Source organism: Hesperophylax consimilis, chromosome 19 (genome assembly GCF_061612785.1).
Source record: "Hesperophylax consimilis isolate HC1 chromosome 19, BYU_Hcon_1.0, whole genome shotgun sequence".
Lineage (NCBI taxonomy): Eukaryota > Metazoa > Arthropoda > Insecta > Trichoptera > Limnephilidae > Hesperophylax > Hesperophylax consimilis.
The window spans coordinates 28,116,226-28,140,789 of NC_142854.1; the positions used below are offsets into that span (position 1 = coordinate 28,116,226).

General features: G+C 33.0%; 2 protein-coding genes across 2 annotated transcripts in view; one reads left to right on the forward strand and one right to left on the reverse strand.

The window, feature by feature from the left end:
• Positions 1–16,107, reverse strand: part of LOC149415059 (cytochrome b5-like) — a 43,196-nt gene extending 27,089 nt beyond the window's left edge. The window contains exon 1 of the mRNA XM_089643483.1: positions 15,773–16,107. Coding sequence (XP_089499609.1) covers positions 15,773–15,886 — 114 coding nt within the window. The 5' untranslated portion in view covers positions 15,887–16,107. The remainder of the gene's footprint in view (positions 1–15,772) is intronic.
• A 465-nt stretch (positions 16,108–16,572) lies between these two features.
• LOC149415060 (uncharacterized) lies at positions 16,573–19,962 on the forward strand. Its single transcript, XM_089643069.1, has 3 exons — positions 16,573–16,718; positions 16,791–17,017; positions 18,207–19,962. Exons 1-3 carry the CDS (start codon positions 16,647–16,649, stop codon positions 18,334–18,336), a joined length of 429 nt encoding a protein of 142 aa, XP_089499195.1. The 5' UTR covers positions 16,573–16,646; the 3' UTR covers positions 18,337–19,962.
• Positions 19,963–24,564: the final 4,602 nt, after the last annotated feature.

Sequence of the window (24,564 nt, forward strand, 5' to 3'; positions counted from 1 at the left end):
AGTTGTTGGCTGTAAGATTTAACTATGTAAAATTGAATATACCCACCTAGTCACTTATAATAAAATTTAATGTGTATTATATAAATAATAAGAAATTCAGAAATTCATTGAAATAACCGGCAGGTTGCCGTCCGGCAAAACCGGTGCGTCTATCGGCGTGCTTAGTGTTTTGCATACTACATAACTAGCATCAAAATACATAATAATATCATTATATCCATTATGGGTCATTATTGAATGGGTACTGCAAAATAATCCTAAAGTTGCCACCCCCTATTTGAAGTATGTTGTCGAGTTGAATTAATAATTGGGAAAGGGAAATAGATGAGGAAGGAAAGATGTCAAGTACCTGGAGGGCGATTCACGTTCTTTTTAAGGACACCAAAAGTAACCTCGCCTTCAAATTTATCCTTACCTTCGAATATTTCGTGAAATGCGATTCTCGTTCTCCCAGTGACAGTCGATAACCGGCATATTCCTTACATTTTGAAACATAACGCTAGCGTTGGCCAACGCACCGTAAGGAGAGCTCGGGACCTGTCTTTGAGATGTCAATGGCTGACCGCGGCTGTCATTTGACAAAGGATTTGTTTTACTGTGATACGTTTTTTTATTTAGTTTTCCATATTTAAGTGGTTTTAACACGAGAAAACTTAATATTATCGTAAGTATTGACTGTAAACATGATTTTTGAGTTAATTGTCGCTTATAAACGCTATTAAATGATTCGAATTAACGTAATTGTGATGTTTCAAAGTAGGTATGCAACCTGCCAAAATACCGATATGTCAGAAATATGATAAATACAATAAACTTCACTTTTTATGTGCGATATACCTATAATAATTTACCATTGAGGATTTTCTGATAAATAATAATCATAATAATTTGCAGATCTGGTCATCGCACGGCTAAAGCTATTTCAAACAACGTTTTGATTCTGAATTGTTAGTCTGTAGCGGCAGCTACTAGAAGGTTCTGGAAATTCAAACTAACTAACTAACTAACCATCACGCCGTTTCCCCGCAGGGGTAGGCAGAGAGGACGGACCGCCAAACAACTCGGTCTTGGCACACACTCCTTGGCTCATTCACATTCATACATCTCTTCTATTATTCTGACTCTTGACATGGCCCAACTCGATTATCCGATTCACTTGATCGTACCACGTCTTCCTCGGACGTCCCCGACTTCTGCTACCATTCGCATTTACGTCGTATATACTCCTTACACTACTTTCTTCGCTCATTCGCTCTACATGCCCTAACCATCTAAGCGTCTCTTTCTTAATCTTACTCATTACGCTTACATCAGCTTTGCACTATTTGGATCTCCACATTACTCACACGATCATACATGGTTTTACCACGCATGCGCCTCAGGGATCTCATTTCTACAGCATTCAATCTACTTTCATCCTTTCTCTGTCAGCTCCATGCCTCACTTACATACATCAGGGGAGGTACCAGCACTCTATTGTGGACTGCTAACTTCGCTACTTTGGACAATTTTTTGTTAGCGCCAACTGCGTTCAGTCCTCCATTAATGGAGTTACCTGCATTTACCCTTCTTTTAATATCTCTGTCAGCCTTCCCATCTCTCGTAAACGTACTTCCTAAATACAAAAACTTATTTATTTATTTATTCATTTTCGGGAAATCGACAGTTTAAATTTAATCAGTTTGTACATAAGTATTATATAGTAAAATAAAACCAATTATGGATTTCCTCCTTTTGTCTTTAACTGAGACAGCATAATATGGAATAAGTTATTTAAATTTGTGAGAAAGGAATATGAATTAAAAAATTTATACAAAACAAAAGATTATATAAAACGAAAAATTTACAAATCAATACATTTATAGCCATGGAGAGAGGTTGTAGGTATAAATCAAATTATAATAGATTGATCAAATCATAATAGATCCACCTGCTCCGAGTATTGTATGTATAAAACGGTGACCGGATAAATCATCAAAATGATAATTCATCACATTTTTTAAAAGTTATATAAAGTCATGGAAAGTGATGAAACAAAAACTTTATTAGCTGGGTTAAGTAGGTTAGGTTTAAATTTTTTTTCTTAATTGTTTAATAAATTATTAGGTACCCCCATCAAAAAGGTTGCAAAAAACACAGAATAAAAATTCATAGTTAAAAATGTGAATAGAAACTATGAATCCTCACGCATATAATTGAATTTAAAAGATTCAACCAAACATAATAGTAGAAGCGAAGAAGTTATATAGGTACATAGGTATATTTGTGTCTAGAAGAATAAAAGTGATAGAATATACAACATTTATACTGATTAGTTTTAAGATGAAATATATATAAACAGAAGAACATTCGACGGCCGGCATAGTCCAGTGGTAACGCATTGGACTGCCATTCCGAAGGTCGCGGGTTCGAACCCGGCGTGCGCAAATAAATTTTATTTGATTAATTTGTGTTATTTCACAATTAATTAATTAAAATAATATATAGTATATTTGCGGCACGTTCCAGAGTGGAAGATACTACCAGTATCGCCCTGGTGTAAGACCACCATTCAGAATTGAAACGTTGCTCCAAATGGCTTTAGCCGTGTTTAGTGACTAGATCTGAATAGCCAGGTACTTCCCCACCTTCCTCTTTCCCTTCCCCACTTACCTTCAGCCTCACAACATCCCCCAATTGGGGATGCCATAGTCTCACTGGCTCCAGACGGGAGCAGTTGGGACTCTTGTGAGGTATTCACTATAAAAAAATATATATATCACCCAGATCAGAAAGACTGTGAAGTCTCGGAATCGGAGAATTTTGGTAATTGTGGTGTTATTGAAGTAAAAAGGCAGAAGAAATGTCAGCATGATTTTTTGGGTACATGGATATTGATAAATTGAAGTAATTCGGGACAGTCAATTTTAAAATGTAGTATTCTTTGTAACAGTATGAAATCTGTGCTTATTCTTATTTCTGAAAGTTTCAACAGAGACATTTTTATCCAGGAGGTAATTGAAATCAATGTTTTGTATAGGAATATGCAATTTATAGTTTATTAACCTTAGAAATTTCCGTTGAATCTTTTCAATGTTATCTGAATGAATATTGAAAAATGGAGACCATAACTTAGGACGGGTTGTTTCGGAGAATTTGAACAATTCATCAAATTTCAACGTTCATTTACGGGTTCTGTGAAAGTCCTATTCAAATTCTGTTATTATATCAGTATAGGCTAGTTGCTTGACAGAACTGAAATAAAAACAGAACTTAAAAATATCTTTCACAGAACTTGAAAATTAACTTTGAAATTTGAAGAATTGTTCAAGTTCTCCGAAACAACCCGTCCTTAGAGTTATACTCAAGTTGGCCACCTGACAAGGGTTTTATATAACATAATAAATGTTCCTAAATTATTGAAATCTTTTTCAGCTCTCAAAAAAAAGCCAAGAGTCTTTAGGGCATTGTTAATAATACTGTTAATACGACATACAAAGGTGAGTTTACGGTCGAACATAATGCCTAGATCAATATTTTTACTAACACAATTAAAATTTTCATAATTTAATGAATACTGAAAAAATATAGGATTATTTATTTTGGAAAATGAATAAACTGACATTTATTTGTGTTTAATGCTAATTTGTTGATTAAGCACCATTCAAAAAGATATCTCAAGTTAGTTTGAAATGTAATACAATCATTAATGTGGTTAATCTCTTTATATAGTTTCATGACATCGGCAAACAGTAGAACGTTTATGTCAGTAAATACATCAACAATGTCGTTTATGAATATTATAAACAAAATGGGCCCTAGATGAGAGCCTTGCGGCACTCCACTTGTCGCCATAAATTCGTATGAATTTGTGCCATTTATTCTTAAACAAAGACTTGAAAAAATAACTAGTAAACAAATTTAGTAAATTACCGTAAATTCCAAGTTTAGCTAATTTATTGATTAATATTTTGTGACACACCTTGTCAAATGCCTTGCTGAAGTCAGTGTATACTGAGTCTACCTGGCATCTGTTTACTAAGGATTAATAATTAAGTGTAATACAATCATCAATGTGGTTAATCTCTTTATATAGTTTCATGTCATCAGCAAACAGAAGAACGTAGATCCGTGTCAGTAAATACATCAACAATGTCGTTGATATATAGATGACAACGTCTTATTTGAGATAAAATGAAGACATTTAATGTTTACGTACATATTATTTTATGTGCTGAGTTGAATGACTATCGCTTTGTCATTGCGAATGTCATGATTTAATCTGAATATACAAAATGCAACTCATCGCGAAAATCGTCGATAAATCGCGAAAAACACACACGTCAGATGACTAGCAGAGATCGCATCTTTCAGATCGACGATAAATGTAATTACCAACAGTAATCATCCAATGGTATCAAGAGATAATAATATGATAAACATTTTCAATTATACGTATCATGATTATGTATTATTATCAAGATAGAATAACGCACAGAAGTTAGGTAACGACCTTAAGGCTCCATAGTGCAAATATGAATGTTAGAGGAGAGCGGTGGCGGCTCGTCTACGGAGGTCTTTTGGTCAATGACCACCCAAAAAAAGAGCGAATGAGCGAAGAAAGGAGTGTAAAGGGGAATATATGATGCAAATGTGAATGGTAGCAGAAGTCGGGGACGCCAGAGGAAGACATGGTACGACCAAGTGAGTCGGGCCATGTCAAGAGTCAGAATAATAGAAGATTATGTATCAGACGATGTATTAATGTGAATGAGGCAAGGAGTGTGTGCCAAGAACGAGTTGTTTGGCGGTCCGTCCTCTCTGCCTACCCCTGCGGGAAACGGCGCGATGGTTAGTTAGTTAGTTACCTCCCAAAATATGCTGCAATAGTATTAATATAAAAAAGGATTTAACAAACTACCCGATTATTAATTTATTTTTAATATTCTTGCATTTTCGTACGGTAATAGCGAGTTCCAGTGCCATCTAGCGTCCAAATGAGAAGCTACTGTATGTACCTAGCGTGGGGTCACATCATGTTTTGTCCCCAAGCTATCTCCTTTCTTTCTCTTTGCTATACAGACAAAGGAGGTAAACACTATCATGTCTGACGTATGTTTAGTATCACAAATATTATATTTTAAAGGGATTTTCGGACATGACCGCGGTCAGACAGAGATATCTACGACCTAAGATTATTAAGGTATTAGAGGGAGATGTAAAGAAATGTCAGTCGTAAGTGTTTGTGTTATAAATGATAACCATCTTGAACTTGAATATTAGTTCGCGAAATTGTTTATCCATTGTTGATATTAATTTGCATGGAATAATTAAAAATTTAATTTCTGTGGTATCGTTTTGAAAGAAAACGCAAACAATTCATTGAATTATGACAAACGTATTCAAATAATAATAATAATAATAATAATAAATTTATTTCACATAAAAATCATAGGGGGAGGGGGGGCACATTGATTCGTGGGGCACATTGGTACAGTATCTATATCTCAAAACCGATAAACGCTACACAGTCCGGCACATCACTAGAATGCTCAAAGACATTCACAAGAATGACAGTTGTGACACCGCTCGCTGCCAGTTTGCCGTTAGGCCTCAACGGTCACTGACGTGTTAGAAGTGGCGTGCGCCGCTGCCTACAAAAAAAATACGTGAAATGTAATTGTGTCTCAGGAGGATACTCTTAGTTGTTTTTGTTATTTTTTGTTACTAAATGTAAGTAAATATAGTTATTATTGTATTTTAAAATGTTTTTGATTGCAAGATTATTATATATTTGAAAAAATTAATTGTTTGTGGAAAAAGTCCTTTGGGGCACTTTGATACGGTAATGTGCGGGGTACAATGATACGTATCAATCTGCCCCTTTATTGTATTAAAGTGCCCCGTCAAAAATAATAGTTTATTTTATTTTATTTTATTTTTTTTTTCAGAAAATGGTGCGCACTTACAAACCCAAAACTGATAGAAAAAATATCAATGAAGAAAACATTGAAGATGCAATACGTGAAGTATTGTCAAAGACTTTATCTATACGCAAAGCAGCCGACAAATATGGCATCAAAACTGCAACCCTACAACACTCCTACTTTGGATGCTGACCCAGTTTCAGCGTCTGATGCTGACGATCCTCTACATGTTTCTTCATCAAAGGCTATTCTTACTCCTGAAGTAGTTAGACCTTATCCAAAAAAGGCGATTACTGACAGTGTCTTAAAAAGAAAAGGAAGAGAAAAGGGACGATCAAGAATATACACTGAAACACTAGAAAAAAATAGATTAGAAAGCTTACGTAATGAAAAGAACAGGAAAAGAGAATTACAAAAAGCAAAACAGCATGCAAAAGAATTGAAAACAGTGAAAAATCTGTTGGGATTAACTGAGCCAAAAAAGGAAAAGAGAGTGACTTCTTTGCCTGCAGAAATAGATTCCGATTCTAGTCAAGATGAAGTCGTGATGACGAGTGATAGTGAAGACATTGAAATGCCGTCGGAATCGGAAGAAGAGGTAATTAATGAAGAACCAGTTAATCCTGAACACATAAATATTGGAGATTTCCTGCTAATTAAGTATGAGAAGAAGAAAACTGTGATTCACTACGTTGCCAAAGTTGTATTTAAGTATAAATAATGTGACAGAATATGAAGTATTATATCTCAGAAAAAAAGCAGGGTCTTCTAAGTTTATATTTCCAATTGCGGAACACAAAGCAAATGTGGATGTTAGAGATGTAGTTTTGCAATAACCAAAACCAACTTTCTACAAAGGCACATCTCGAACATCGTCGCTTTATTCATTTTCGGTAGGTTTAACTCGATATAATATCCAGTAGATTGTTTTGTAATTTATATGAGAATTTTTATGATTATTTTTTTTTTAATTTTTGATGTTTGTTTAATTTTTTAAGAAAAACATTGTTCATTTTGATAGGAGATTCTAATATTATATTTTCATTAACAATATTCAATGTTAAAGTCTGATTACTTAGTAAGTATATAACTGATTATATAATTAAGAAAATAACAGAGAATTAGTCTTGTTCTATGATGACAATTTTGTTTTTTTTTGTGATTATATTCCTTAAGTAACTTAAGAGACTGATTATGGCTAATGTGCACTCTTAATAAAAAGTATTTTGCGATCTCAATCAATAAAATTGTTTTATTTCTTAATTTTAAGTAATAATACAGTTTATATTGGGTTTTTAGTCAGTTTAAATTTGCATTTCATATGGATCTAAAATACCTATCAAACTGCCCCACCCCATGAATCAAAGTGCCCCACTAGTGGGGCAGAATGATACAAATATGATTTTTTCTTAAAATCAGTTTATCTCTATACGTCGCCAGTTTTTGCGGTTTTAGCGTAGCCAAAATATAAGCTGACATATCAGCCAATGCACACATCAAAACAAATATTTAAATATAATGCTTTATGGTTCTCAGAAAAGAGATTGAATTTTTGTGTATCAATGTGCCCCCCCTACCCCTACAATGAAACATGCGGAAACTTTGACTAGCCAACTAGTGAATAATAATAATAATCCAACTAATGAAGTGACAATTAGTTTATGTTACAGAGAGAAAAATAATCAATAAAATGAAAGTTATCATTTTTATCAGTGCATTTGCGGGTGCAATAAAATGAACTTATATGTACTTTTGCTTGTTTACTTTTTAAGTTTGCTGATAAACAATGGACTGAGTTTGGAGTCGATACAAATTAAAACTTTTAAAAGGAAAGAACTTTAAAAGAAAAAAAGGATTAATTAGTTATATGTGTAAATAAATAATCTTAAATTAAACAATATTGTACTACAGGCTTCAGAATAGGTGGGTACCGGCAAATTAATTACATACATTGGCGTTTTTATAATTTTCATTACGCATTAGCAATATATTAACATTTCATATTATTTATTTTCGATTAACCAACTTCTGGACCTCTGGAGGAAATCTCGCTAATATTGAAAAACGATTGCGACATTAGACTCTAATAACGGGGTTTCGCTAGAGGCTCACATTTGAATTATTTCTGATGAACGTATTACTAAAATCCAAAATGTTTCTAGAGGGATCCCTACGGATGTCAGTTATTTATATTTAAGATTAATAAAAACTATTAATTAATGTTTGAAACATATTTCTCTAATAGGTGTATTTTTATATATTTTTTGTTATCAGTAATTTTAATGTTAAAAAAAATGTTAATTAAAAAAAAAATAGTACCTATTTATGTACTTAGATAGAAAAAATACATAATAGCGTTGATAATATTATGTTAAATTTTATTGTTTATCTTCCAAACGGTTATTTTATACTAAAGAGAGATAAGGATCTAAAGTCTTTATTTCAAGTTTAAAAATTGTTATTTTTGTTCCTAATACTTAATCTTCATTGTTGTTATTATTTATATTTAAAATTACGAATCTTTTGTGCGGTTTTATTTCGATTACTGTATAATAATGACTAGCCATTTAATAAATAAAGATTCTCAATTTTAAAATTGGAAATTCATTTGTCATACGGCATATATTCTGGTCTAGTAATATGTAATTTCTATCACCTAAGAAATTCTAAAAAATATTGTAGGTACTATAGGATTCATATATTTTATACTGATTTATAAATGTGGAAATTCTAACTATACAATTGTAAATGTTCTCTAAAATGCCCTGGAAAGAATCTCAAACTTGTGATGTCCCGAAAGAAACCATTCACCTGTTCCGAATGCAATTACTAATGTTATCCAAATTGACCCTGGTAATAAATTACATCTTTGCGATTCTTTCAAGGATAAAGAAACCATCCTGTCACTTCGAATGCAATCAACAATGTTCACAAAATTTGTTTTGACAGCATCGCCATTCCATTGTAAGAATATTATGTATTAAATACACAATTTGGCTGTCCTGAAACGGGAATCCTTCCCAGTTGGACAGACAAAGGTTCATTTTGTTTTGTATTTTTTGTAATTTATAGATAATCTAAGCTATAATAATGTATTTTTTAAAAGTTGTTTTCTTTACGCGTTCATACATTTATATTGAAAAAAAATATTTTTTAGTAGTTTACATTTATATTTTTTATTGAGTAATTTATTTTTTTATTTGTATTCTACTCAAGCGAAGCGATAGGAAAACCTTCAATTTATCTAAAGCATATTTTTTAGTATTCATAATGTACACAAATTCGTTATAAAGATTAATCAAAATAGTGATTTAGCATTTGCCAGGGGTTATCCTTAGGAGATAGACAAATACAATCGCGAATTTTTTTGTAGACCTTTTTAAGATATACAATTCCGTAGTACATTGTTTCGATGTATATCATAAGGTTTAGACAGCATTAGTAATGTAAGCGCCCGAAAATATTTTTTCACGCCTGGATAAACATTAACTTTTTTCTACTTTCTATAAATATAATATGCATGTATTATATATATATAAACCTTCCGGAAAAATGTCTAAATGATAGGTGAAAACCACAGACATAGGAATTAATAGACGAGAAGATAATGGCGAGGGGTAAAATCAACTGTTGAAGAACGAAGGGCGTAAGGCTGACTGTGATTCGTCAATAAATCAATCTGACAGTAAATAGGCATCTCGCATTATAATATCACCATTTACTTCTTAAAAGTAAAATCTGCTTTTGAATGAATAGACATTTTTACATGGGAGCGCAAATTACTCGCCACGTTATGAACTAATTTGCGAAGTCCAAATTCGGCAAAAAAATTCGGTTCTATTTTCAGACTCGAATATTTCGTTTAAGTATTTAGTTAAGACACTTTTATAAATGTTCATAATTTACTTCCCAGCAACCAACCAGCTTTGTGTTTCGCGTCCAGACATGTTTCTACAACTGATTCATATTATACGATGTGAATATGCTTAAAATAAAGTAAAATAATGCTTATATATGGAATGTAATACGACAATTGGGTTTATTCTCTTTTTCAAATCTATTTTTACAAGTTTTCATAGTACAAGTCAACATTTTGCCGTGTTATTTCGTAAAATGAACCGATGATGCCTCGACCATAGTTCGCACAAGAATGATGACGTCACGTTTTCAAATTTCACTTGAGGCCATACGCGAGCCCAGCCGGCTCCAATGGAACCGGTATGGGGAGTGGGGATAATACGCTTTTAATCACTTAGGGCAGGTCTACTAATATTCATATGTCTATGGTGAAAACCCTATCAAAATCCGTTGCGTAGTTTAGAAGAACTAAGCGTACAAACAGACGGACGCGGATAGCGACTTTATCTTATTCTCTTAACAGATAATATAGTATATTATTCACAAATTTAATGAACTTATTTGGAATCTTATATTTGTAACAAATATAAACTTTGATAAATACGTAACGAAGAATTCCAAGATAAAAATTAGCATGTTATGATACGCCGCAATAATAAATTAAATTAATGACTTAGTAAAGCGTGTCTTAGAACGTATTTCGTTTTATATACTTAAAAATAAAAAATCATAATGGTTTGAAATTTCAATTTTTAAAGTTAAGGCGATGCCATACGTAGTAATGCAAAATCATGTGTTTTTGGTTTGAATATTTGGTGGCCTAGAAATGTTTCAGATGCTTTAATTAAATAGTGCGAGTAGAATACATCTTGGCCTTTGAAATAATCGAGTATTTTTTAGATACGTCTTTTAATAAGCCCAGAAAAAAATATGTATAAGGCCTCTGAAAACTGCTTTAAAATTCAAAATCTCCTACTTACGAACCCATTTTCGATTATGGTTTTATTGTATAATGTGGCAAATCAAGTTATTTATAAAATGATCGAAAAAAATTTAAATATTTGTGCCTGAACATCCACAAAATAAAATAAAAGGCATTTTTTGTCAATGTTTATTTCTTGCATAAATCAAAACAGGTGGATGGTGTGAAGCGGGAATTTAAGCCTTATCGCCATCTACGTAAGGTGTTATTGATAGCGGCTCGATTCAAAATATGACACGACGTAGTGCATCGCCTTAAGTAGCCCCATAGGAAAAAGTCCTCAGCGACCAGTTGATGTCTTCACTGCAACTAATTACACTTCATTTCTAACGAGTCATTTCTTACGTGGGACGTGGCTCCATTCTGCTGGAAAATGTGTTGCGATCGAAGCCAATCTGATTTTACATTTCTGGAGCCAAAAAAATCCGCATCATATGGCAATATCGATCGGAACGCGAGACATTTCGAGACACCCTATATTTTTAGAGAAATTGTTAATTTCTTCCGATTCAATTTTAAGTTTGTATATTATATCAAAATGATATAAGAATGGCGGATCTGATAAAGAATTTAATGTGACAAGAAAAATAATATTGTCTGCGACGCAATTATCCACACTAGGAAATACAAAAATTAAGATAACTTGTAAAAATAAATTATTGAAAACAATATTTCTAAATAGAGGGTTTTCCAATAAGAGGTGTTATTTTGAATAGCCCGCTATTTCGGTAGATGTTACTTTTGAAGCTGTCATTTTTTGACATTTGACAAGTAGAAACTACGTCATTATTAAAAATGGAACAATACACGCTTCAACAACGCATTGAAAATATTAAAATTCACTTGAGTGAATCAAATGCAAATCATCTTGAGTGATGAAGCCCATTTCCACCTCGGTGGCTTCGTCAACAAGCAAAATTGTCACATCTGGGACTCGGAAAACCCAAGAGTTATTGTTGAAAAACCTTTCTATCCTCAACGTGTGACTGTTTGGTGCGGTTTATGGTCCGGCGGAGTCATTGGACCTTACTTTTTCGAAAATGAGGCTGGAGCAACAGTTACGGTGAATGGATCGCTATCGAGAGATTGTTAATGATTCTTTATAGCCGGAATTGGATGGTATTGATCTGGACAACGTTTACTTTCAACAAGACGGCGCTACATGCCACACAAGCAACGAAACCATTGATCTTTTACGATTGAATATCAAAATAACACCTCTTATTGGAAAACCCTGTTGTATAAAACAAAGACGATATCCGCGACTGTCTGTTTTTGCGTTTAGTTCTTCTAAACTATGCAACGAATTTTGAAGGTTTATATAACTGACAAATATGCGCATTGATTAAATGTTGCATAAATGTGTAGTAATTATAATAATAATAACTATGACATGAAAAGTTTTTTTTTAAAAGCGGACTTGATCAATGACCGTACAGTGGCTAATTTGGCATCGCCACCGGGTGTCAGGAGTCGTGAGTTCAATTCCCCGACTGGCTACAATCAACAATCGACACAATCAAAATTTCAAATTATTGTCAGGTTATTCGTAACCCGGGAATGTTTCTTTCTTTTAACTAAATAAATGGTCCATTGTACAGAAGGCATCCAGATAAGAAAAATAACTTTACTTTTCAGATTATGGTATTAAAAAATGTCTTATCTTCCTCGTGATTTAAATCTAAGATATGTTTTTATCAACACCTGGGCGGTAGGTAGATATGATACCTGATAAATAACACAGCGATTTTTTTTATTTAAGTTTATTTAGGAAACATACAGTTTTACAAAAAAAAATAATTGAACATAAAATATAGAACATGATTTAAACCAGTTAAGTTCCATTTATAATATTTATAAAAGCTTGAAATTAATTAAAAGTAATAAAGTACATAGTGTGTGTGAAAAATGATTAAAAAGAGAATACTAAACAATACAGAAGTAATGTTTTTAACTTAGGTACATAGTAAGGTTAATTTGATTTTAAACGATTTAAGGGTACAGTGGAAAATGGGCATTATAAGATTTGCAGATACGCCCGAGCAAGGAGTTTGGTGCGTATTTCGATTTGAAATGTTGTATATAAAATAAGGTATTTGATCTGGTATTGCGTTCATGACAATGAAATGCAATCCTTATTTATTTATTCTTAAATATATTTGTATTACAATCAGTGGCGGTTTTCTCTAAAGTGCGTTTGTGCGGCTAACCCCCATTAAAAATATGAGAAAATAAAACATCCTTGTTTTATAATAATATAAGCACATTATAGATAGCACGCTATTAAAATTTCGCCTTCAAAACCCGCGCCACCGAAAAATACGATGCCTATTCCAAATTTGTGCGAGTTAAAATCCGCGCCAAACTCTCCATACAAAATAATCTTAGCCGGTACAGACCCTATGACGGTGATATATACAAAATTTGGTCTTTCTTTGCAAAAATAAGACAAATTGTGTGCGCCGAACACGCGTTATGATACCACGTGACCTCCGAACATTGACGAATGTAACCGAAGAAACCCGAGAACTTCGCGGCCGACGTTTAACCTTTGAACCATAGGGATGCAAGATAAGTGTTATTTTTTTTATGTTATATTATGGTATTTAACTTTGTAGTCATTTTTGTACATATTTTGTTTTCTTGTTTCTGCATTTCTCCAACCGTTTGCTTATGGCATTTGTAAATCTACTACCTATTTTTAAATTTATTTCGTGCCACCTTTATTTGTTTTTTTTTTATGTTTTAAAATATCTATTATATATTCTACGAAATTATTCTTCTCTAAAAAACAATAATAATTAGCAATATACCTACATTGAGTGCTATAAAAACATTAAACAATTTAATTCCTATAAAACTTTTCTCATTATCTAATAATTGTGTCTAGGTAAAGTGATTTAAAAACAATAATATGTAGGTACCCCTCCCACTAACTTTATTTAAGTTGTGTGACTGCTACCGTATTCGACTATTTGACGAAGGACAACAGTAAGTAAATTTTAATTAGATTTGTTTATCTTCTCTTGAATTTCTGAACCCCCTGTTAAAAAGACCACGAACCGCCACTGATTACAATGGTATAGTATATTGTCTTCCACGCTAGGAGTTCACCTGTGTTGTGCTTTCTTACATTTACACACTTATCTGTGCGGGCGGTCAAAAGTCAAAAGGAAAACTAACCAACGAATTTGTTTTCGACCTTAAGAGGAAGCTACAAGCCAAAAATGTGTGTATTCTTGGTATTCCTTATAATTTTAGGTAATAGGCATTAAAATCGCTTGACAAACGGAGTCTAGAAACGTTCGATTTCAAGCACAAAACTGTTTTTTTTTTAATATTTATTTTGTAAATAATTTTATAAGAAAGCAAAAAAGTTTAATCAAGTGAAACTGTCACAGATAATCTTAGCTATAATAATGTATTTTTTTAAAGTTGTTTTCTTTACGCGTTCATACATTTATATTGAAAAAAAAAATTTTTTAGTAGTTTACATTTATATTTTTTATTGAGTAATTTATATTTTTATTTGTATTCTACTCAAGCGAAGCGATAGGAAAACCTTCAATTTATCTAAAGCATATTTTTTGGTATTCATAATGTGCACCAATTCGTTATAAAGATTAATCAAAATAGTGATTTGGCATTAAGCTTCACGTGTGCATACGTGATTGCCACGTTAATAGAATCCATTGGCATCGACAACGAGTCTGTCTGCCGAGTTGCAGCCCGATCGGATAGATTTCATGGGGTTTTTACATTGGATACATAGGATGGGTTACATTTTTTATACAATAAACAATCGTTGCATACATTACATTACAATGGTTTACAATGTGATTAAAAAATATATTTAAACTAAAGATTTTACGCGTGTTTTAAACATCGAATTAGATTTCAATAAAAATCATTTTCATATGTGTTTGCTAAACTATGTAAGCGAGTTTGATTCATAATTTGTTTGTGAGTAGGTACTCTTATATTGACTAGACTCGGGTGTTCGCAACAGTCAAGCTCCGAATTTACAATAAAAACATAGGTCGCTGTATGAATGTGAATGATGCAAATAGTGTTTGCCAAGACCGAGTTGTTTGGAGGTGCGTCCTCTCTACCTACCCCTACGGGGAAGTGGCGTGTTGGTTAGTTTGTCTTTTCATAGATCGCTTAACCTTATTCGATAAAAAGGTGTAGTGTGTCTTTTTAGACCCATGCAGGGTTAAATCTTCGATTTAATCATACGTGTATTGCACAAAACTTTTACGTGAATTTGCTACCAAAAATTCGGCTAACTTGCTGGAAGGTTGGTAATAACACTAAGAAAACACGTGAAAATTTAATTAATGCTGAATGCCGTAGCCTAAACGCTACGCCATCACGCAACGGGTACACACCGTCCGTAGCATAAAGGCAACGTCGGCACAGGTTAAAGGTTAACTGACAGCTGTCAGCGAAAATATATAATACACCTGCTTGAAAAATGCTTCAAATTCGATTAAAAGGTTTATTTTTAAATATAAATGGCTGAGAAATCCTTCATGAGCCGATAAATTGTGTCATCGTGGGCTTTATAAGTGAGAAATGCAATACAAACTTTGCCCCCAGAATAATGATAAAGAACCGAGAATTCTACAGACTCAAGCCAGGGTCATTGGTTATAAAACGGAATTTGATTGGTTATTATATTATCACGCTCAACTCTAAGAAGCTCGTTTTTAAGACAGACACACAGCACAACACCGATAAATTATTGAACAAAATTGGCTTAATTAAATAAGCGATATAAAAAACCGGTATTATAGTAGAGTACTTGACAAACCAACTTGATATTAATAATATATCAAAAAGACAGACCGGTAATGTCCTACAAGATATATGAATACTAATGCACGTACATCATAACACATCCTAAAAGAATACTCAACAGAAATTATCAATGTCAATCTACCTCGTTAATTTAAAACGCTTAATTTGAGGTGAAAAATAGTATCTCCGATAAATTAATCAATGAAATAGCAAAGAGACATACCTCGCCTAGGAATTTGGTAACATCGTACACACTGTTGTGAATAATTAGCCATGTACTCTTGTTGTCACTGTGCTTCGAAACTTCCGCGCGAGAGAAGACTTTGGTTTCCGCCATATTTATTTCACAAACTTAACTTCGATATTACGGCGAACACTGACGCGTCTAGCGATTTTACTACGCGAATGGGTCTGATAAGTAATCAGAGATAGTTGAACGAGAAGCTTCGCACCCGAACGCAATCGTGTTAATGAGAAATTGACAGAAATTCGACCGAAGGATGACAATGCACTTCACAATAGCTTCGGCGACAGCGGAAACGTCAGATTTCAGATTGGAAAAAATACACGTGTACCAACAATACCAACATGCATGTGTCAAATCTGGCGCGGTGGAAACTCATTTTAAAATGTATATTTTATCGATTGATTGATTGATAGGAATCGTCATTGAAAAACCTTTAAAAATTGTTAGTAATAATATTATTTCTAAAACCGTGCTTAAGAACAAACACAAATTTAACTAATCAAAACAGCATTTGAAACGTCAGGAAAATGTGGGGTTAAATTGAACAGGTGTTGGAGAATTTCCATCACTTTACTTACTTCAACCAACATAGGTCACATTGATATTAATATATATTATATTAATTATCTAAAAGAGCAATGATGCTAAAAAATATATTTATTAATTTTAGAAATGTAATAACTGATGATATAGTTAGACAATTAACAACCATCCTAAAAACATTCTAGTCGCGCGTTGAGATTTCTCCATAGAAAAAGTTCTGTTTTGACAGAAGCTCAAGCTCAAAAAATATAAGATCTTGGATCTTGAACTATTCTCATCACTCATATTTCATTGCGTGATTCTCAAAATGCAATCAACAAAAGTATTAAGCACATTTCTCACTCGTAAGAGTTTAATTCAAGCATCATGCTTCAACCAGGTAAACATTTATAATCTACAATTTAAAAAGACTGCTCTTCACCGCGACTAAATAGGTTATTTTTATTTTTAGGTTAACTGCTACTCTACAACTAAAAAGATTCCGCTTCCCGTAAACAAACTAAAAGAGACGTTTTCAGCCAATACCCAGACAGTGAATGGACCGCCCTACGATAAGAAACCCTTCAAAATTCCCCTGGAAGCTGGAAAAAAATATTCTTGGTGTTTGTGCGGCAAATCAAAAAGCCAGCCAATCTGCGACGGAACACACAAAGATATATTCTTGAAAATCAAGCAAAGGTTTGTAAGAATTTTACAATTGATAACATAGATCATTGTAGAAATGTATTTGTACAACGCCCTTGAGGTGATTTTACACTAAAACGGCGCTGTACAAATCATCCAAGTATTGTTATTACAAGAAAGTAATATAATTATTCGGGATCGCTGGCCACGCTTAATACGATATATTTTTAAAATAAAACCTTTTTATTCACCTTAGCTACTATAAAAGGAAACTATCTGCATTTGGGAACATTTGGGATTTTAACATTCTAATTTTAACTAACTAACTAACTAACCATCACGCCGTTTCTCCGCAGGGGTAGGCAGAGAGGACGGACCGCCAAACAACTCGGTCTTGGCACACACTTCTTGCCTCATTCACATTCATACATCGTCTCATACATACTCTTCTATTATTAAACTACATCTAATTTTAAACTATGTAAAATGAAAATTGTATGGGATGACAATCATTGCCAATAATTTCTGTCAACGATATTTTCGTATGTTGGTATTCCTAATACTACACCAGGGTCTAGAAGGAAAAAGTTATTACCATTTAATTCATGTATATTAGGTTCTCACTATTTTGGGGGAACTCTGGAAATAAAATTAAATAAATAGTTTTTTAACATTTTTTTCTATAATTTTGTAAAAAAAACCCAACCTATCCTATACTAATATAACCTGATCTAACCTAACCTAATCTATACTAACCTACCCTTATCAAACCTATACTTACCTAACCTATACTAACCTACCCTAATCAAACCAATACTAACCTAATCTTTATTTAAATATATTTTTATTTAAAAAAAATGGCCAAATAGCTTTACTTTATTTCTAGAGTTCCGCCAAAATAGTACCTACCTAAAATGCATGAATCAAAAGGTAATAACGTTACTTCTAGCCACTCGTATAATATCAGGAATAACAACATAAGAATATGTCATCAACAGAAATTATTTTAAATGCCTGTCATCCCATATAACAAAGGTGAATGTTCAATCTACATAAAATCAGTTTATTCAGAGTCAGTTTCACCAGGATCATTTTCATTAGCGATTGGGCAAAACTATACATTTTTATCCAACCCAGTTCGGATTAACAGAAAAATTAAAAAATAATGACAAATATTCCAAGCGCCGCTTGCCCAAAACCGTCTGTTTCAAATTGGGCTGACTTTCAATTTCCTTTGTTGCAGGCCGATCAGGTTTGAAGTTGAGGAGACTAAGGATTACTGGTTATGCATGTGCAAGCAGACCAAGAACAGGCCATTCTGCGATGGATCCCACAAGAGCCAGTTTGTGCAAGACGCTGTCACCAAAATATAGTTCCGGACGGTTCCACGATCAAACAGAACACTGACAAAATAGAGTTACATGACCAAATTACACACACATGAATTTCACTTATCAAATTATTGCTCTGCTGGAATTACACACGGGCAGAATTATGCATGGAGAGAATTACACGCGTCAAAAAAAACATAACCTAACTTAAACTTTTGTTTTTTTTTTTTTTCACATAAGAAATTTATTTAGCACTCACACAGGGACCGCACACAACACTAGTGCGATGACGCATCACATGAACGAATGCGTTGTTGTAGATTCTTGCGACGCATCGTGTTATTGTGTTGTGTACCTAGGGTTGCCAGCTCCCGTTTTCTGAATTAGAGGATTTGATACGATTAAATAAAGGACATGTGATGAAAATAAAGGACATCAATATTTTTTTATTAAAATGCTGTTATGGTATCAGTACTTACAATTATTAATAAAAAAAACATTGTTAATACACAATGTTAATCGAAGCCAAGTGAGTAGTACGACCTTAATTAGTCATTTTGCATTTAAAGTAATAAATAAAGTTAATACTTGGTATTACTTTTGGCTGCTCTAAGAGCTTCTTCGTTTTCTATAATGAAATTATAAAATTGTTTGCATTTCATGTTGAACTTCGACTTTATTTGTAGTTCTGCTTTTACATTATCAATATTTAACTTATTTCGGTTTTTGGTCCACGTATTCGTACACAAGGAAAAAATCCTTTCGGCTTGGGCGTTAGAAACGGGGATTGAAAATACGTATTGTATTATTTTTAGCAGATTCTTGTTTTCATCCGTAGATTTGAGAATCTGAATCCAAATATCAAGAATATTTTCACACTTCTTATCGTCTATAATTTTCGTCAGGAGAGGCTTTAATATACAGAACTCTTCATACAATGCATCAAGGTTACTATATATCAAAGTATTGTCCTCTATTGAAGATTTTAAATTAGAGGACAAGATCAATTTTTGGGTCTGAAATAGAGGACGTCCTTTAAAATAAAGGACGTCTGGCAACCCTATGTGTACCGTACCTTAACCTCTAGTAGCCATTTGCAGTGTTGAGGAATTAAGCCCACGCTTGGTACGAAACTCTACAATTGCAGTGTTGACTAGCGGTGTGTGCGTTCAGCCGGAATGAGTTCTTGAACCTTAGTCCTTTGCAGGAAGCGAATCCCACTCCTACTCCTTTTTCAAATCAACCACTCATCTCTAGTATTGACCTTTTTTAAAAGAGCGATGCACGTCAATGCTAATAACCTAACCTATTATTTTACCATGTTCTGTTTTGTCACTGTTCTGTTTTACCCACTGAATAGAAACATAAGCTTGTTCTATTATTATATTACTGCTCCATACATAGCGATGATTAATGCTTTCCAGAATAAAAAATTAAGTTTGGCAGTATTTTCCATACATACAAAAAGTCATTTTCCAATATAAAATTATCAACCTTAATCTTTTTATATTGGAAAATGTCTAAATTTATATATTATATTCCGGTTTTTTTGTACAAAAGGGGATTTATTAATTATAATCTATCGTTTGAATCACTAATTATTACCGTTTTCCAATATAAAAATATGGGCTTTATTTTTTTTTATACTGGAAAATAAAGCTTTAAGTTTGATATTCTGTAATTTTATGGAAAGAATTAAAATCATTATTAGTTTACTAGTTTGAAATTAATCTATTAACTTTAACCAGTTAGATGATTTTTTACACAAAGTTATTTTCAAACACAAAAATACAGACTTTAATTTTTTTTCTGGTAAATACTGCATTATTCTTATCGAATACTATTTTTAATTTTATGTAGATTTACTTTGTAGTATAAATTTTAGGCAAAGAATGCAGTTAGTTATTTGTTAATATATATTAGTTAGTTATGAAGTTATTTTGTTTTATTTATGTGCCCTTCGTAAAATCTGTCGAAAATACTCTCAGTATCCCCCTGGTGAAAAACAATAGTCATAATCAGCAATTTATTTTAGTAGCTATGTTTATTGACCAGATTTGAATAAATAAAAATTCCTTAACCTCAAAATTCCGAAATTGGGAAAGCCGTAGTTCCACTGGCTTCGGAAAGTTGAGATTCTTTTGCAGTATCACATGAAAAATTTTAACCTCAAACTAATTATTATTATTATTAATTGGTTTCATAGAAATCATTCTGTCTCCCTTACTGGTCGCTCGGCACAATGTGACAGACAAAATTCAGAGTGGCGGCCATGTTGTATTTTGGCAAAATAACTGCTTGTGATTGGTTGAATCCGATTTAGCGCGTTTTGATAGTAACTTTCTGTATGATATAGCGGATTTGGTTTCTCACTCGCAGTATTAACATGGTTTTTGGTCGTGATAAGGACGGTTTTGAAACTCAATTTTAGGCTCCTCTTGTTGCTCGCAAAAATGTGAACAAGATGTCATACTCAGATCATTTTGTCAAAAAATCGGATATAGCGGGTATAGAAATTATAGGATTCATATCCAAAATAGGTTTTTTAAAAGTCATATGTACCTACCTCTACTATCAATATATTCGCTAAAGTACAGCATATTTTCAAAATACAAGTAGGTATTACCTATTAAAAAAATTATTATTACTCAAATTTATTATCAATGATTGTTTTTAAAATTTCGCTTTCATGCTTCTCAATTTCCTCTTCAAAACAGTCAACGCATTATAACTATCATCAACTGGTTTAAGGCTTCCAAAAAAAATATCACTAAATTGTCTATCTTATTATCACTACCTTGCGCGTACTGTACGTACCGCTTGTAAAATCGCACTTGTCATAAATAACTAGCTTGCTGGATTGTTTTGGTTTTAGGCTGTAAAATTTGAATTGTCACAAACCTGCGGTCCCATTCTTGCGGCCTGCATGTAAATTTCATACCGCCCACTTGGCTATAAAGAAAAATTAAAAATTTTGGTGTAATTCTTGACAACCCTGGCTGAGAACATTTTTTTGTAGAGTTTTGGTTTATTTATTCTGCATTTCCTAGTTGGAATCTGGAAATTCGAAAACCCGGTTTGCATAAAACGAAATACCAAAAATCAACAGAAAACTTGTAGGTCGCGGCCTGAAAAAGTTGTGCATAACTATTATAAATTTAGCTCCTGCAGGGTTGTCGGTACTCGTAATTAGGTACCTCCATAAACATATTTAATGGTTGTAAAACAAAATTTACGATGAGTTGTAATACAAAAGAAGACATAAAAAGGTAACGAATTTGCGAAGCTCTAATTTCACACGACTGTCGCAGATTTGATGACAATTTTACATTGTGCCCGATGGATAGCAAATGGTTCACATAGCCAACAATCTTATACAGGTGCCATAAAAATATGTATCCGTTCATGTATTCAGAAATTGTGTTTACAAAATTATTTCCTCGGTATATCAGTAAATCAACCTCGTTATAACAGTCAACAATCATATGCAGATAAGGCTGAACTAAAATATTATTTTGTAATTGCTCATTATAGCCGTGAACTCGATCGTTATAACTAAGTTCGATTGTATTTCCAATAATAAAATATGAAAGCGTATTTCAAATTTTAGTTCAAAACATAGACATATGAATATTAGTAGACCTGCCCTAAGTGATTAAAAGCGTATTATTCCCCACTCTCCATACCGGTTCCATTGGAGCCGGCTGGGCTCGCGTATGGCTTCCCGTGAATCTTGAGAATGTGACGTCATCATTCTTGTTCGAACTAGCGTCGAGCTATGGTCGAGGCATTTTATGAAATAACACGGCAAAATAGTGGCTTGTGATATGAAAACTTCTAAAAATAGATGTGAAAAAGAGAATAAACCCAATTGTCGTATTACATTCCATATGTAAGCATCATTTTAAGCTTATTCACGTCGTATAATATGAATCAGTTGTAGAAACATATACTATCACATCGAGCCAACATTGGTCGAATGTAGCGATTCCCAAGTGTGCGCATCGTTGTTACTGGGAAGTAAATTATGAACACTTATAAAAGTGTCTTAACTCAATACGTTAACAAAATATTCGACTCTGAAAATAGAAGAAATTTTTTTTCAAAGTGGAAATACTCTGAACTTCTGACAATATGCAAGAGATCTGAGGGGTCAAAGGAGAAAGAAATGCTTGTGTAAAATAGCTGCAACGCAGGACCTCCACCAATACATGAATAAGGCTTACTCACCGTATTCCGTATCTCCTTTTGGCTTGAATCACTATTGTACACACTTCATACAATTGAATCTTAGCTTCTTCTTACAATTATATACAATACAATACAAACACATCTTCTTATATAAAAATTCAGCCTGTGTATGTTTGTGATGGCAAAAACTCAACAGGTAGTCAACCGATATCACTGAAAATTTCAAAGTTTGTTTTTATCTGTACCACACACAGACATATGAATATATAGACTAGAAATTAAAGGTGAGGGGTAAAATCAACTGTTGAAGAACGAAGGGGGTAAAGCTGACTGTGATTCGTCAATAAATCAATCTGACAGTATAAAGGCATCTCGCATTATAATATCACCATTTAGTTCTTAAAAGTAAAATCTGCTTTTGAATGAATAGTCATTTTTACGTGGGAGCGCAAATTACTCGCCACGTTATGAACAAATTTGCGAAGTCCAAATTCGGCAAAAAAAAATTTCTTCTATTTTCAGAGTCGAATATTTTGTTTACGTATTTAGTTAAGACACTTTTATAAGTGTTCATAATTTACTTCCCAGTAACAACGATGCGCACACTTCAGAATCGCTACATTCGACCAGATGTATCACGATGTGATAGAATATGTTTCTACAACTGATTCATATTATACGATGTGAATAAGCTTAAAATGATGCTTACATATGGAATGTAATACGACAATTGGGTTTATTCTCTTTTTCACATCTATTTTTACAAGTTTTCATAGCACAAGCCACATTTTGCCGTGTTATTTCATAAAATGCCTCGACCATAGCTTGACGCTAGTTCGAACAAGAATGATGACGTCACATTCTCAAGATCCACGGGAAGCCATACGCGAGCCCAGCCGGCTCCAATGGAACCGGTATGGGGAGTGGGGAATAATACGCTTTTAATCACTTAGGGCAGGTCTACTAATATTCATATGTCTATGGTACCAGGAGTGTTTAGAGTGTTTGCTTTGAATGGTAGAAGAATTCGGGGACGCCCGAGAAATACTTAACGCAATATCTCTGCACCGGAATGAGATATAGAGCCGATTTAAAGTCGATGTAATGTAGTTTTTTAACAGTAACATTGTGGTATACAGTAGTGAATGGTGGAAAAAGTCGGAGACACCCGAAAAAGACATCAGCAATAGCTAGTGGTTTATAACGAGAGCTGAAAATTTTTTCAAAAAGCAGAAATAAAAAAACAAAATGGTATATTGCTTTGTATCCAAATATAATATATTTAAAATTAAAACACTACATAATGCAGGTATAAAAAAAATACTTACGCTAAAAATAAAAAAAATATTTATTTACTATAATAAACACAGCACATAATAAAATGCGTTGAGATATATTTAAAAAAAATTAACTGTATGTACCTACATTATTTGGTAAATATGCAGAAAATAAGGACACACTTCTGGAAAACCTGTCGTCAAACCGATTGTGCGCTGGTGGCATTTGAATTTCGCCTAGCTGGAATTTTTTGATATGCGATTCAAATCTGTATGCCTTGATAGAGTGCATAAAAAAAATTTACAGAATCGCTTGCGCGTATGAAGAAATAGAAAATAATGTATTTAAATAGTTATTTTGTTCAAATTACAATTATTTTTACTTGAAAATGGTTACTGATGTGATGACCAAGATACGAGCTTAAAATAGGTTCTTAGGTTGACAGTTTGGGTTTAATTAAAACATGATAAAAAAATTTAAATAAACAAAAAACATGGCGTTAAGAAAAGAAGTCAAATTTTCCGTTTTTTTTTTTACAAAATCGCTACTAAAATGCAATATTTCCCATTTTTGGAAACTCAAATACTTACTTATCTGTTCTGTTATCTTACAGATACACAGTGTTTTTGTATTAAACGTGTGTATCCGTGTTTTCTATATATTTATTTAGCAAATGTGCATAAACATAACACAAAGTGAATTTGACATGACATTATTTGTTTATAATAATAAAACTGTTCCCTTGATATTAATAATTCTCTAGTTGGTAGATACAGTGGTAACTAATATTATCAGAATTAA

Coding starts and splice junctions, on each gene's coding strand:
- LOC149415060 (XM_089643069.1), top strand. CDS start 16,647: ATGCAATCAACAAAAGTATTAAGCACATTTCTCACTCGTAAGAGTTTA. Junction 16,719..16,790: donor AAGCATCATGCTTCAACCAG/GTAAACATTTAT, acceptor TTTTATTTTTAG/GTTAACTGCTACTCTACAAC. Junction 17,018..18,206: donor TTCTTGAAAATCAAGCAAAG/GTTTGTAAGAAT, acceptor CCTTTGTTGCAG/GCCGATCAGGTTTGAAGTTG.